At 43.9% G+C, this 16,507-nt stretch overlaps 2 protein-coding genes across 2 annotated transcripts; both read right to left on the bottom strand.

The window, feature by feature from the left end:
• Window positions 1-2,495: 2,495 nt before the first annotated feature.
• LOC132864693 (olfactory receptor 4S1-like) lies at window positions 2,496-3,434 on the bottom strand. Its single transcript, XM_060898107.1, has one exon. The coding sequence runs from the start codon at window positions 3,432-3,434 to the stop codon at window positions 2,496-2,498; it is 939 nt and encodes a 312-aa protein (XP_060754090.1).
• Window positions 3,435-8,529: 5,095 nt separating this feature from the next.
• On the bottom strand, window positions 8,530-9,468 carry LOC132864692 (olfactory receptor 4E2-like). Its single transcript, XM_060898106.1, has one exon. It carries the CDS (start codon window positions 9,466-9,468, stop codon window positions 8,530-8,532), a length of 939 nt encoding a protein of 312 aa, XP_060754089.1.
• Between the last annotated feature and the right edge of the window lie 7,039 nt (window positions 9,469-16,507).

Here is a 16,507-nt window from a genome sequence, read left to right as displayed (position 1 = left end):
TTATATGACTTGGACATGGGCTCAGGGACAGGCATTGGCTTTGTCTGAGCAACGTTTTTGTCTTTGCTGAAGCTGGGCAGCAGGGCGGTGACATTTTCAAAACTGGGTGATGGGGCGAAGGGCTTGGCTGTGCTGAAATCTGGAGCAGAGGCCTCTCTCTCTCTCTCTCTCTCTCTCTCTCTCTCTGTCTCTCTGTACATTTAATAGTGGGCTTCCCCATTTAATAGTCATCATAAACGTTGCTGTCTGTGTGTAATGACTCGATCTGTATAATTCCACTGAAAGCCAGATCATATGCCAAATTAAGATCATTCCTAACATAAGATTGTTGGATCGCTCACCCCTAATATGAAATATATATATACTAGTGCATCTCAAAAAATTAGAATATTGTGAAAAAGTTCAATATTTTCCATCAGTTATTTAAGAAAGTGAAAATGTTATATATTATAGACTCATTACACATAAACTAAAATGTTTCAAGCATTTTTCTATTTTAATTTTAATCAGTATGGCATACAGTACAAAAACATTTAAAAAAATCTCAAAAAATTAGAATATTTCATTTCGAGTTTGAGTAAACCAGTATGAACACAGTGTATCTCTTGGTCTAGTTCAGTACACACAACCACAATCATGGGGAAGACTGCTGACTTGACTGTTGTCCAGAAGATGATCACTAATGCCCTCCACAAGGAGGGTAAGCCACAAAAGGTCATTGCTGAAAAGGGTGGCTGGAAAAGGTGCACAAGCAACAGGGATGGCCGCAGTCTTGAGAGGATTGTCAAGAAAAGTTGATTCAAGAACTTGGGAGAGCTTCACAAGGAGTGGACTGAGGCTGGTGTCAGTGTATCAAGACCCATCATGAACAGACATCTTCAAGAAAGGGGATACAACTTTCTCATTCCTAATGTCAAGCTACTCCTGAGCCAGAGACAATGTCAGAAGTGTCTTATCTGGGCTAAGGAGAGAAAGAAATGGACTGTTGCTCAGTGGTCCAAAATCCTCTTTTCAGATGAAAGTACATTTTGCATTTAATTTGGAAATCACGGTTCTAGAGTCCGGAGGAAGAGTGGAGAGGCACAGAATCCAAGGTGTTTGAAGCCCAGTGTGAAGTTTCCACAGTCTGTGATGATTTGGGGTGCCATGTCATCTGCTGGTGTTGGTCCACTGTATTTTATCAAGTCCAAAGTCAACACAGCCATCTACCAGGAGATTTTAGAGCACTTCATGCTTCCATCTGCTGACGAGCTTTTTGGAGATGCTGATTTCCTTTTCCAGCAGGACTTAGCACCTACCCACAGTGCCAAAACTACTACCAAATGGTTTGCTGACCATGATATTACTGTGTTTGATTGGCCAGCCAACTCGCCTGACCTGAACCCCATAGAGAATCTATGGGGTATTGTCAAGAGGAAGATGAGAAACACCCGACCCAAAAATACAGATACGCTGAAGGCCACTATCAAAGCAACCTGGGCTTCAATAACACCTCAGCAGTGCCACAGACTGATCACTTCCATGCCACACCGCATTGATACAGTAATTCATGGTAAAGGAGCCCCAACCAAGTATTGAGTGTATAAATGAATATACTTTTCAGAAGTTGGACATTTCTGTATTGTAAATCCTTTTTTTGATTGATCTTAGGGAATATTCTAATAATTTGAGATATTGGATTTCTCATTTTCATGAGCTATAAGCCATAATCATCAAAATTAAAACAAAAAAGGCTTTAAATATTTCACTTTACATGTAATGAATATAGAAGATATGAAAGTTTACCTTTTTGAATTAAATTATGGAAAAAAGGAACTTTTTCATGGTATTCTAATTTTTTGAGATGTACTAGTGATATATAATCTTATATTAAACCATTTGAAGGGTTTTCCCAGGTGCCATCACACACATCAACTGTGCTGCAAAGCTTTACGTCTATGCTGGTACATTTTTAGAAGCCCCTGTCTTATCTGGTTTAGTTTAAATCCATATATTATTGGGTTCAGTAGAGGAGGCACAACAAGAAACTCAAGACCTAAGATGTTGCGTATAGCTTGCAATCCTTGACTTTTGCCATAACGAGCATACATGACATCAAAGAGCAGGGCTATAGTGAAATTTGTGAGTGCTATTAAATGGATGCCTTCCCCAAACAGTACATGGCATGCGCAAACCCTCTTTTGGTGTTAAAAAAGACGAGAGACAAAACGAATGCACAGGTGCCCAGAGCACAGATTGAGCGTGCATGCAAGCAGAGTTGAGTGAGCACAGAATAGATTTTTGCTTGCTCATGCAGACATGGCATCCCTATTTAATAGTAATCACAAACCTTGCTGTCTGTGTGTATTGATGCAATCTGTATGATTCCTCTGAAAGCCAGATCATATGCCAAATTAAGATCATTCCCAACATAAGATCATTAGATCGCCCACCCCAATATGAAATATATATATTTTTTAAACCATTTGAAGGGTTTTCCCAGGCCGTCTCACACATCAGCTGTGCTGCAAAGCTTTATGTCTATGCCGGTACATTTTTAGAAGGCCCTGTCTGATCTGGCTTAGTTTAAATCCATATATTATTGGGTTTAGTAGAGGAGGCACAACAAGAAACTCAAGACCTAAGATGTTGCGTACAGCTTGCAATCCTTGGCTTTTGCCATAACGAGCATACATGACATCAAAGAGCAGGGCTATAGTGAAATTTGTGAGTGTTATTAAATGGGGAAGGCATGTCTGCATGAATTTTGCCCATTGTGTCTTGGACCTTAAAGAAGCTTTGATAATGCAGATATATGACACAATGATGAATACAGCTTGAGCTATATGAGAGAACATTAGAAAATACCCATATACATTGTTCACAGTCACATCTATGCAAGACAGCTTAACAATTTCCCAGTTAGAACAGTAAAGCTTGTCAATGACATTACCACATAATGGGAGCTGGGCAGTGAACAAATGCCCAACAGAGGATTCTAGTATGGAGCAGAGCCAAGTAAAAATCAATAATTTCAAACCTTTCTGAAGTGTCATAATAGAATGGTACTCCAAAGGCTTACAAATGGATATGTATCTGTCATATGACATGACTGTTAAACATGTGTATTCACAGAAAACATAAGAATAAATTATGTAAGATTGTGAGATGCACCCTATATAGGAGATAACATGATATTCTGATAAAAGGTCAGCAAGGATCTTTGGATAGAAAGCGGAAGCCCCAAGTATTCCATTAACAAACAAATTGCATATAAATATAAACATGGGTTCATGAAGTGTTTTGTCAAAAATGACTGTAATAGCTAGTATCAAATTTATAAACAGAGTCATACTATAGACAATTAGACCAAATGCAAAGTAAATATGTTTGTTTGTCCTTGTATCATTCAAGCCATGAAGCACAAACATGAACACTCTCGAGGAATTTTCCATAATTCTGTTTTAGTTTATGGAGACAAAAACAGATAGCACGCTTTTAAAATGTCCTATAAACATAATTCCCTGGAAAATGAATTGAAACAAGAAACCTTTGAATGGTTTACAACTTCTTGTCCAAATGTCTCTGCAAAGCTTCACGGCATGGTCACTGATTAGGAATTATATTATCTATCCTTTAGTAAAACTGATTCTCTAGCTTATATATACACAGTTATTTTTAAGTGAGGCATTTGCTGTTTACAAATGAACAAGTGGGACGTCTCCCCAAAGACAGAGTTTGCCAAGGGGGATGTGATCTGGAACCACTTTTATCAGTGTCTTTGGCAAATGACCAACGTTGCAAGTAATCCCAGTGATGAATACAATGCTGATCTATAGATGAATTCAGTTTTATACTTTTATACAAAATGCTCGTGACTTGGTAGTTACTGCAAAAAAAAGTTAATGCAGGCTAAAACAGAAAAGTGTCAGGATTTACTTCTTCAGCAGTTTGTGCTACAGTAGTTCTTCTGTGGGATTGGACCATATGGGCTATCCTTTGTGCCCCATGCGAATCAATGAGTCTTTGACACCCCTGACCCTGTTGCCGTCCATGGGTTGTCCTTCCTTGGACCACTTTTGGTAGGTACTAACCATTTCATACTGGGAACACCCCACAAGATGTGCCATTTTGGAGATGCTCAGACCCAGTCATCTAGTCATCACAATTTGACCCATGTCAAAGTCGCTCAGGTCTTTACGTTTGCCCATTTTTCCTGCTTCCAACACATCAACTTCAAGAACTGACTGTTCTCTTGCTGCCTAATATGTCCCACCCCTTGACAGGTGCCATTGTAATGAGATAATCAATGTAATTCAATTCACCTGTCAGTGGTTATAATGCTATGGCTGATCAGTGTGTGGGTGTGCGTGTGTGTACATACTCCATGTTGCATTTTTGCATGGAATGGCTGACGCACCCTTGAGCAAGGTACCTAACCCCCAACCGCTCTCCAGGCTGCTCTGGGTATGTTGTATGTTGCTCTGGATAAGAACGTCTGCTAAACACCATTAATGTACAGTGCTGCTTGAAAGTTTGTGAACCCTTTAGAATTTTCTATATTTCTGCATAAATATGACCTAAAACATCATTGGATTTTCACACAAGTCCTAAAAGTAGAGAAAGAGAACCCAGTGAAACAAATGAGACAGAAATATTATACTTGCTCATTTATTTATTGAAGAAAATGATCCAATATTACATATCTGTGAGTGGCAAAAGTATGTGAACCTTTGCTTTCAGTATCTGGTGTGACCCCCTTGTGCAGCAATAACTGTAACTAAATGTTTGCGGTAACTGTTGATCAGTCCTGCACACCGGCTTGGAGGAATTTTAGCCCATTCCTCCATACAGAACAGCTTCAACTCTGGGATGTTGGTGGGTTTCCTCACATGAACTACTCACTTCAGGTCCTTCCACAACATTTTGATTGGATTAAAGTCAGGACTTTGACTTGGCCATTCCAAAACATTAACTTTATTCTTCTTTAACCATTCTTTGGTAGAACGACTTGTGTGCTTAGGGCCGTTGTCTTGCTGCATGGCCCACCTTCTCTTGAGATTCAGTTCATGGACAGATGTCCTGACATTTTCCTTTAGAATTCGCTGGTATAATTCAGAATTCATTGTTCCATCAATGATGGCAAGCCATCCTGGCCCAGATGCAGCAAAACAGGCCCAAACCATGAAACTGTCACCACCATGTTTCACAGATGGGATAAGGTTCTTATGCTGGAATGCAGTGTTTTCCTTTCTCCAAACATAACGCTTCTCATTTAAACCAAAAAGTTCTATTTTGGTCTCATCCGTCCACAAAACATTTGTCCAATAGCCTTCTGGCTTGTCCACATGATCTTTAGCAGACTGTAGACAAGCAGCAATGTTCTTTTTGGAGAGCAGTGCCTTTCTCCTTGCAGCCCTGCCATGCACACCATTGTTGTTCAGTGTTTTCCTGATGGTGGACTCATGAACATTAACATTAGCCAATGTGAGAGAGGCCTTCAGTTGCTTAGAAGTTACCCTGGGGTCCTTTGTGACCTCGCCGACTATTACACGCCTTGCTCTTGGAGTGATCTTTGTTGGTCGCCCACTCCTGGGGAGGGTAACAATGGTCTTGAGTTTCCTCCATTTGTACACAGTCTGTCTGTCTGTGGATTGGTGGAGTCCAAACTCTTTAGAGATGGTTTTGTAATGTTTTCCAGCCTGATGAGCATCAGCAACACTTTTTCTGAGGTCCTCAGAAATCTCCTTTGTTCGTGCCATGATACACTTCCACAAACATGTGTTGTGAAGATGAGACTTTGATAGATCCTTGTTCTTTAAATAAAACAGGGTGCCCACTCACACCTGATTGTCATCCCATTGATTGAAAACACCTGACTCTAATTTCACCTTCAAATTAACTGCTAATCCTAGAGGTTCACTTACTTTTGCCACTCACAGATATGTAATATTGGATCATTTTCCTCAGTAAATAAATGACCAAGTATAATATTTTTGTCTCATTTGATTAACTGGGTTCTCTTTATCTACCTTTAGGACTTGTGTGAAAATCCGATGATGTTTTAGGTCATATTTATGCAGAAATATAGAAAATTCTAAAGGGTTCACAAACTTTCAAGCACCACTGTAATTAATGTAATGTATGTGTAATATATACACACACACGTGTGTGTATATATATGCATATTATCACTGATTAATTTTTCATTCATTCATCTCATTATCTCTAGCCGCTTTATCCTTCTACAGGGTCGCAGGCAAGCTGGAGCCTATGCCAGCTGACTATGGGCGAAAGGCAGGGTACACCCTGGACAAATCGCCAGGTCATCACAGGGCTGACACATAGACACAGACAACCATTCATACCTATGGTCAATTTAGAGTCACCAGTTAGCCTAACCTGCATGTCTTTGGACTGTGGGGGAAACCGGAGCACCCGGAGGAAACCCACGTGGACACGGGGAGAGCATGCAAACTCCGCACAGAAAGGCCCTCGCCAGCCACGGGGCTCGAACCCGGACCTTCTTGCTGTGAGGCGACAGCGCTAACCACTACACCACCGTGCTGCCCTGATTAATTTTTCCCTGATATATTTTTTGACGATGTTTCTTGTGTCTTTTATTATGATGCACTTTTCTATGCAGAATTGTATGTATTCTATGCTGTATCAAAGTTTCTATCTCTCTTTCTTTACTTCATTCATCAAAGGGTTTAGTTCTACAAGCATATGCAAAAAGGTTCTCTTTCTGGACCTATCTTGTTAGGAGGTGCTGAAAGAGACTGGCAAAACCTAGCACACACTTTTATCAGACAGACACTGTGACTGTGTGTACATACTCCATTGCTGTTTCCACTTGAGCAGCCATAGAGAAAGTCACTATTTCTCTAAATCCTGCATTTTGAATGTAATTACGGTTCACTCCTTTTGTCTTACTGTCTCCCCTTTTCTCCTGAGCACCTACAGCTCGTGTGCAAAATTGCCATTCAATATAGTTTTGAACTGGTTAACAGCCTGTAGGCAGAGCTTTTCAAAAACAGCTTGAGAGGTAGCCTACTATAGCACTATTCAGTAGCTGAAAAGCTTGTATTTTTGCATTTTATCAAAAGATTATTTAGACTAACAGCTAGATAGATTTCCTGAGTAAGAAAGAGAGACAACTGATCATGTAACGCACATGCAAGATGTTATGAATATGTTTCACAAATTTCTGTACAAATGAAGCTTCTGTGGACGTGTTCATCTATTTATGGCATTTACAATGAATGCATTAGCTACATTTAAATACAGTCTAAAAAGCAGATTTGATATGATTTGGAGCAATAATCTGAAGTTCAAACTAAAATTGTAGTTCAAAAAGATTAAACACCTAAATTGTAATAAAAGGTACAGGAATAAACAAAATTATCTCATCTCATCTCATTATCTCTAGCCGCTTTATCCTTCTACAGGGTCGCAGGCAAGCTGGAGCCTATCCCAGCTGACTATGGGCGAAAGGCGGGGTACACCCTGGACAAGTCGCCAGGTCATCACAGGGCTGACACATAGACACAGACAACCATTCACACTCACATTCACACCTACGGTCAATTTAGAGTCACCAGTTAACCTAACCTGCATGTCTTTGGACTGTGGGGGAAACCGGAGCACCCGGAGGAAACCCACGCGGACACGGGGAGAACATGCAAACTCCACACAGAAAGGCCCTCGCCGGCCCCGGGGCTCGAACCCAGGACCTTCTTGCTGTGAGGCGACAGCGCTAACCACTACACCACCGTGCCGCCCCTAAACAAAATTATGTGAATCCCAATTTCAGATTGGTAGTGTACACATTCATTAACCATTCAATGTAAAGATTTTGAAACTTGAAACAGTTGTCAGGGAACGCAGGTTGATTGGAGGTAGGTACAGTATATTTGTAGGAAGAGAGTTTTTATTAGAAAAGAAGCAATAAACAGGCATAAAGTCAAAAATTGCAGGCTGAATTAATAACGGTGAACAGGCTAAGGGTCAGGCGAGGCATAAACAGATTAAATTGGGCTAAACAAGAACAGAAACAAAACACAGTATGAGAGTCAAGGAACCAGGAAGACAATACGAATACAAAGGCTGGGTAATGGTTATCAACAACGCAATACTTTGCAAAGTCTAGGTATGTGCAGTGTCCTTTTATGTGACTTGGACATGGGCTCAGGGACAGGCATTGGCTTTGTCTGAGCAACGTTCTTGTCTTTGCTGAAGCTGGGCAGCAGGGCGGTGACATTTTCAAAACTGGGTGATGGGGCGAAGGGCTTGGCTGTGCTGAAATCTGGAGCAGAGGCCTCTCTCTCTCTCTGTCTCTGTCCATTTAATAGTGGGCTTCCCCATTTAATAGTCATCACAAACGTTGCTGTCTGTGTGTAATGACTCGATCTGTATAATTCCACTGAAAGCCAGATCATATGCCAAATTAAGATCATTCCTAACATAAGATTGTTGGGTCGCTCACCCCTAATATAAAATAATCTTATATTAAACCATTTGAAGGGTTTTCCCAGGCCATCACACACATCAACTGTGCTGCAAAGCTTTACGTCTATGCCAGTACATTTTTAGAAGCCCCTGTCTTATCTGGTTTAGTTTAAATCCATATATTATTGGGTTCAGTAGAGGAGGCACAACAAGAAACTCAATACCTAAGATGTTGCGTATAGCTTGCAATCCTTGACTTTTGCCATAACGAGCATACATGACATCAAAGAGCAGGGCTATAGTGAAATTTGTGAGTGCTATTAAATGGGGAAGGCATGTCTGCATGAATTTTGCCCATTGTGTCTTGGACCTTAAAGAAGCTTTGATAATGCAGATATATGACACAATGATGAATACAGCTTGAGCTATATGAGAGAACATTAGAAAATACCCATATACATTGTTCAAAGTCACATCTATGCAAGACAGCTTAACAATTTCCCAGTTAGAACAGTAAAGCTTGTCAATGACATTACCACATAATGGGAGCCGGGCAATCAACAAAAGCCCAACAGAGGATTCTAGTATGGAGCAGAGCCAAGTAAAAATCAATAATTTCAAACCTTTCTGAAATGTCATAATAGAATGGTACTCCAAAGGCTTACAAATGGATATGTATCTGTCATATGACATGACTGTTAAACATGTGTATTCACAGAAAACATAAGAATAAATTATGTAAGATTGTGAGATGCACCCTATATAGGAGATAACATGATATTCTGATAAAAGGTCAGCAAGGATCTTTGGATAGAAAGCGGAAGCCCCAAGTATTCCATTAACAAACAAATTGCATATAAATATAAACATGGGTTCATGAAGTGTTTTGTCAAAAATGACTGTAATAGCTAGTATCAAATTTATAAACAGAGTCACACTATAGACAATTAGACCAAATGCAAAGTAAATATGTTTGTTTGTCCGTGTATCATTCAAGCCATGAAGCACAAACATGAACACTCTCGAGGAATTTTCCATAATTCTGTTTTAGTTTATGGAGACAAAAACAGACAGCAAGCTTTAAAAAAAGTCCTATAAACATAATTCCCTGAAAAATAAATTGAAATAAGAAACCTCTGAATGGTTTACAACTTCTTGTCCAAATGTCTCTGCAAAGTTTCACGGCATGGTCACTGATTAGGAATTATATTATCTATCCTTTAGTAAAACTCTGATTCTCTAGCTTATATATACACAGTTATTTTTAAGTGAGGCATTTGCTGTTTACAAATGAACAAGTGGGACGTCTCCCCAAAGACAGAGTTTGCCAAGGGGGATGTGATCTGGAACCACTTTTATCAGTGTCTTTGGCAAATGACCAACGTTGCAAGTAATCCCAGTGATGAATACAACGCAGATCTATAGATGAATTAAGTTTTATACTTTTATACAAAATGCTTATGACTTGGTAGTTACTGCAAAAAAGTTAATGCTGGCTAAAACAGAAAAGTGTCAGGATTTACTTCTTCGTCAGTTTGTGCTACAGTAGCTCTTCTGTAAGATTGGACCATATGGGCTATCCTTTGTGCCCCATGCGAATCACTGAGTCTTTCACACCCCAACCCTGTTGCTAGTCAACAGGTTGTCCTTCCTTGGACTACTTTTGGTAGGTACTAACCATTGCATACCGGGAATACTCCACAAGATGTGACATTTTGGAGATACTCAGACCCAGTCATCTAGCCATCACAATCTGGCCCATGTCAAAGTCGCTCAGATCCTTACGCTTGCCCATTTTCCCTGCTTCCAACATATCAACTTCAAGAACTGACTGTTTTCTTGCTGCCTAATATATCCCACCCCTTGACAGGTGCCACTGTAATGAGATAATCAATGTAATTCAATTCACCTGTCAGTGGTCATAATGTTATGGTTGATTGGTATGTGTGTGTGTGTGTGTGTGTGTGTGTGTACACATACTCCATGCTGTTTCCCCTTGAACAGCCACAGAGAAAGTCACTATTTCTCTAAATCCTGCATTTTGAATGTAATTATGGTTCACTCCTTTTGTCTTACTGTCTCCCCTTTTCCCCTGAGCACCTACAGCTCATGTGCACAATTGCCATTCAATATAGTTTTGAATTGGTTAACAGTCTTTAGGCAGAGATTTTCAAAAATGTTTTGAGAGGTAGCCTACCTTAGCACTATTCAGTAGCTTAGGGTGACCAGACGTCCCGGTTTTACCGGGACAGTCCCGATTTGGGGCTGTGTGTCCCGAGTCCCGACAAAAGTCTGTCGGGACACGGATATGTCCCGGTTTTCGCCACTCACGACATTTGCGACTGAGCAGCATGGGAATCATTAGCTGAGAAATGTCTGCATTTACTATTTTGATGAATTGACAGGAATCGCAAACTTTCCTGGTTACTGCCCTGTGGCATGGGTGTTTATTTAGCCACATTATTCCAGACAACGGAATAATGTGGCTAAATAAACACCCATGCCACAGGGCAGTAACCAGGAAAGTTTGCGATTCCTGTCAGTTCATCAAAATAGTTTATTTAGCCACATTATTCCAGACAACCCCCTCCTAGAACTGCCACCTTATTGTGGTGGAGGGGTTTGTGTGCCTGAATGATCCTAGGAGCTATGTTGTCGGGGGCATTATGCCCCTGTCAGGGTTTCCCAAGGCAGACAGGTCCTAGGTGACAGGCCAGACCAAGAGCAGTTCACCAAAACCCTTATGGAGAAACCATCAAGGACCGTGACGTCGCCCGGTATGGCGCAGCCGGGTTCCTACCCTGGAGCCAGGCCTGGGGTTGGGGCTCGTATGCAAGTGCTTGGTGGCCGGGCCTTTGCCCATGGGGCCCGGCTGGGCTCAGCCCGAAGAGGTGATGTGGGCCTGACCTCCTGTGGGTTCACCACCCACAGAGGTAGCAGTAGGGGACTGGTGCAGTGTGGATTGGGTGGCAGTCGAAGGCAGGGGCCTCGACGACCTGATCCCCGGACACGGCGGCTAGCTGTTGGGACATGGAATGTCACTTCGCTGGGGGGGAAAGAGCCTGAGCTTGTGCGGGAGGTTGAGAGGTACCGGCTAGAGATAGTCGGGCTCACCTCCATGCACAGCTTGGGCTCTGGAACCCAGCTCCTCGAGAGGGGCTGGACTCTCCACTTCTCTGGAGTCGCCCATGGTGAGCGGCGGCAGGCTGGTGTGGGCTTGCTTATAGCTCCCCAGCTCAGCCGCCATGTGTTGGAGTTTACCCCAGTGAACGAGAGGGTCGCCTCTCTGCGCCTTCGGATTGGGGAGAGGGCTCTTGCTGTTGTTTGTGCCTACGGGCCAAATAGCAGTATAGAGTATCCGGCCTTCTTGGAGTCCCTGGGAGAGGTACTGAGGGGTGCTCAGACTGGGGACTCCATTGTGTTACTGGGGGACTTCAATGCTCATGTGGGCGACGACAGTGACACCTGGAGGGGCGTGGTTGGGAGGAACGGCCTCCCCGATCTGAACCCGAGTGGTGTTTTGTTATTGGACTTCTGTGCTAGTCACGGTTTGTCCATAACAAACACCATGTTCGAGCATAGGGGTGTCCATAAGTGCACGTGGCACCAGGACACCTTAGGTCGGAGGTCGATGATAGACTTTGTTGTCGTTTCATCTGATCTCCGGCCCTATGTCTTGGACACTCGGGTGAAGAGAGGGGCTGAGCTGTCAACTGATCACCACCTGGTGGTGAGTTGGATCCGCTGGCGGAGGAGGAAGCTGGACAGACCTGGCAGGCCCAAACATATGGTGAGGGTCTGCTGGGAACGTCTGGCCGAGCACTCTGTTGGGGAGGTCTTTAACTCCCACCTCCGGGAGAGCTTTTCACAGCTTCCGAGGGAGGCGGGGGACATTGAGTCTGAGTGGACCATGTTCTCTACCTCCATTGTGGATGCAGCTGTTTGGAGCTGTGGCTGCAAGGTCTCCGGTGCCTGTCGTGGCGGCAATCCCCGAACCCGGTGGTGGACACCAGAAGTAAGGGATGCCGTCAAGCTGAAGAAGGAGTCCTATCGGGCCATGTTGACCTCCGGGACCCCTGAGGCAGCTGACGGGTATCGGCAGGCCAGGCGTGCTGCAGCTCGGGCAGTTGCGGAGGCAAAAACTCGGAACTGGGAGGAGTTCGGGGAGGCCATGGAGAAGGACTATCGGTCGGCCTCGAAGAAATTCTGGCAAACCGTCCGGCACCTCAGGAGGGGGAAGCAGTACTCTGCCAACACTGTTTACAGTGCGGGTGGGGAGCTGTTGACCTCGACTGGGGACATTGTCGGGCGGTGGAAGGAATACTTTGAGGATCTCCTCAATCCCACCATCATGTCTTCCATTGAGGAGACTGAGGCTGATGACTCAGAGGTGGACTCGTCCATTACCCAAGCCGAAGTCACTGAGGTGGTTTGCAAGCTCCTCGGTGGCAAGGCACCGGGGGTGGATGAGATCCGCCCTGAGTATCTCAAGTCTCTGGATGTTGTGGGGCTGTCTTGGTTAACACGCCTCTGAAACATCGCGTGGCGGTCGGGGACAGTGCCTCTGGAGTGGCAGACTGGGGTGGTGGTCCCTCTTTTTAAGAAAGGGGACCAGAGAGTGTGCTCCAATTATACGGGAATCACACTTCTCAGCCTCCCGGGGAAAGTTTACTCTACGGCAGTGGTTCTCAAACTTTTTTCACCAAGTACCACCTCAGAAAATACTTGGCTCTCCAAGTACCACCATAATGACCAACATTAAAATACAGTAGCGTAGTAGGTCTAAGTATTCATTAAAAACAAGGCGGAGGTTTTATTTAACAAGTATATTTAATATTGTTGGCCACTGTAACATTACGCACAGTACTTTGAACAGTAACACTGTGTTTAAATATAGGAAAATAAAACACTGTCCTTAAATAATGAATCAAATAAAATTAATTGCACATAAAAGTTTAACTCTCTGGCAGCTTTCTCTCCACACATGATACGTGTCATCTCTCTGGCTAATGGTAAACACAGCAGTTCCCCGATTGTGTGTGGCTTACCGGCTCTGGCGATCAGGAGGCTGGCACGATATGAAGCTTCCTGTGCTTTGGCTACGGGTGTACCATAGGACAGAATGGTGGACTTGGACTGCTTCAGTTCATCACGTTTTCGTAAAAAAAATCCATTGGTTTGTCCTTTAGTGCTGTGTGTTTGGTTGTAAGATGCCATTTGAGATGCGATGGTTTCATGGACTCATTGCTCAGAACGTCCCTGCATACAACACACTGCGGCCTGGGCAGCTCCTCTGTCCCACTCCAAATGAATCCCAGTTTTATGTATTTTTCATCATACTTCCTCCTCACTGGTTTCTGCTGTTTGCTAGCAGTTCTGGGGCTGGTTTTGCCACTGTCATTAGCATCTGCGCTCGGCTCACACACGTCCTCTTCAGTTCTCCCTCTCTCCTGATCCACGCTCCCATTCGCGGATTTAAGCCATGACAGTAATTTTGTCCTACTCGTCATAATTAGCAAAGCCACCTCCACCTTTTCCCATCACAGCCTAGTCTACCAATGGCAGATAACCATCTGTCAGTGGAACCGGTGGGAATGCGTACGTACGCTACGTATGGCTACCCAGAAGCACTTGCAAACTTTTTTAAATTATTAACTTAATTTGTATTTCCTTTCATTTTCTTGTCATCAGTTGATAAGATATTTTCATCCATTCAGATATTATGGATAGTATTTCACTTTTTTTATTTATATTTAATTAAGTGATTCTTTGGTGTACCACTAGAATGGAGCCCGCGTACCACTAGTGGTACGCGTACCACAGTTTGAGAATCTCTGCTCTAGGGTACTGGAGAGGAGAATTCGACCAATAGTCGAACCTCGGATCCAGGAGGAACAATGCGGTTTTTGTCCTGGTCGCGGAACACTGGACCAGCTCTATACCCTTCATAGGGTGCTCGAGGGTTCATGGGAGTTTGCCCAACCAGTCCACATGTGCTTTGTGGATCTGGAGAAGGCATTCGACCATGTCCCACGTGGTATTCTGTGGGGGGTGCTCCAGGAGTATGGGGTTCGGGGCTCTTTGCTAAAGGCTGTCCGGTCCCTGTACGAATGGAGCAGGAGTCTGGTTTGCATTGCCGGCAGTAAGTCAGACCTGTTCCCAGTGCATGTTGGACTCCGGCAGGGCTGCCCTTTGTCACCGGTTCTGTTCATAATTTTTATGGACAGAATTTCTAGGCGCAGCCAGGGGCCGGAAGGAATCCTGTTTGGGAACCACAGGATTTCATCTCTGCTTTTTGCGGATGATGTTGTCCTGTTGGCTTCTTCAAACCAGGACCTCCAGCATGCACTGGGGCGGTTTGCAGTCGAGTGTGAAGCGGCTGGGATGAGAATCAGCACCTCCAAGTCCGAGGCCATGGTTCTCGACCGGAAAAGGGTGGCTTGCCCTCTCCAGGTTGGTGGAGAAGTCCTGCCTCAAGTGGAAGAGTTTAAGTATCTCGGGATCTTGTTCACGAGTGAGGGAAGGATGGAGCGTGAGATTGGCAGGCGGATCGGTGCAGCCTCCGCAGTGATGTGGTCGCTTTACCGGTCCGTCGTGGTGAAGAAGGAGCTGAGTCAAAAGGTGAAGCTCTCAATTTACCGGTTGATCTATGTTCCGACTCTCACCTATGGTCATGAGCTTTGGGTAATGACCGAAAGAACAAGATCGCGGATACAAGCGGCCAAAATGAGTTTCCTTCGCAGGGTGGCTGGGCGCTCCCTTAGAGATAGGGTGAGAAGCACAGTCACTTGGGAGGAGCTCAGAGTAGAGCCGCTGCTCCTCCACATCGAGAGGAACCAGCTGAGGTGGCTCGGGCATCTTTTTTGGATGCCTCCTGGACGCCTCCCTGGGGAGGTGTTCCAGGCATGTCCCCCTGGGAGGAGGCCCCGGGGAAGACCCAGGACACGCTGGAGGGACTATCTCTCTCGGCTGGCCTGGGAACACCTCGGTGTTCTTCCCGAGGAGCTGACCGAGGTGTCTGGGGAAAGGGAAGTTTGGGCTTCCATGCTTAGACTGCTGCCTCCGTGACCCGGTCCCGGATAAAGCGGAAGAAGACGAGACGAGACGAGACGAGATTCCAGACAACAGAACGGGTTGCCATGCAACAATAAAATAAACATTAACTGGCGCGAATGTTCTTTGTCTAGCAGCTAGCAGCAGTAATGCCACAGCAATTATGCCGAAAAGAAAATGTACCTTTTCCAAAGATTTACAGGGCACCTACCCCTTCCTCCGAGAGGTGCAGAACAATGTGCACGAAGCCTACTGCACACACTGTAAGTGCTTTGTTCTTGTACTGAGTTGGGTAGCCTATGCTGCAAATGCTGTGTGCTCCTGTGGGGGCTTTCCTCGGACTGTTGCCCCTCTCCTCCTTTACTGCTGTTTTGTTTGAGTGTATATTTATGGAAGCCGCGAGACCCTTCATATAATCTTTTTTTTATTCACCTTGTTATCCCGAGATAACGACATAATTAATTCAGGATCTTGAGAAAACAACACAACTAATTCGAGATCTCGAGAAAACAAAACCGTTATTCCGAGATCTCGAGAAAACAAAACCGTTATTTCATGATCTCAGCTGGATCACTGTATCTCCGTCGGTAGAGACGAAGCCGGGCCAGTCTTCTGCGGAGGTGCCGCGGACTAATTTTGAAATTATCCCTTATTAAAAGACTTAATGCAATCTCTCCCTGTGTCAGCCCCTGATCAAAATATTGCCTTATTAGGTGATCGATTATTCCAGACATTCTAATGACCAAAGTTGCGTCTATACAGAATGAGAAATAGCCCCAAAGTCAGCATATCACAAGTCTCTTCGTGCACCTGAATGAACCATTTCTCAGCTGTTTGCTCGAGCTCATGAAATAATTGTTTTGTTTTCTCGAGATCTCGGAATAACGGTTTTGTTTTCTCGAGATCTCGAATTAGTTGTGGTGTTTTCTCGAGATCCTGAATTAATTATGTCGTTATCTTGGGATAACAAGGTGAATAAAAAAAAAAGGATTCTGTTTAACATACCATTCTGACAGTTTGGCCA

The sequence above is a fragment of the Neoarius graeffei genome, chromosome 17 (assembly GCF_027579695.1).
Source record: "Neoarius graeffei isolate fNeoGra1 chromosome 17, fNeoGra1.pri, whole genome shotgun sequence".
NCBI lineage: Eukaryota > Metazoa > Chordata > Actinopteri > Siluriformes > Ariidae > Neoarius > Neoarius graeffei.
The sequence above is the reverse complement of the archived record's forward strand: the minus strand, read 5'-3'. Positions and strand labels throughout refer to the sequence as shown.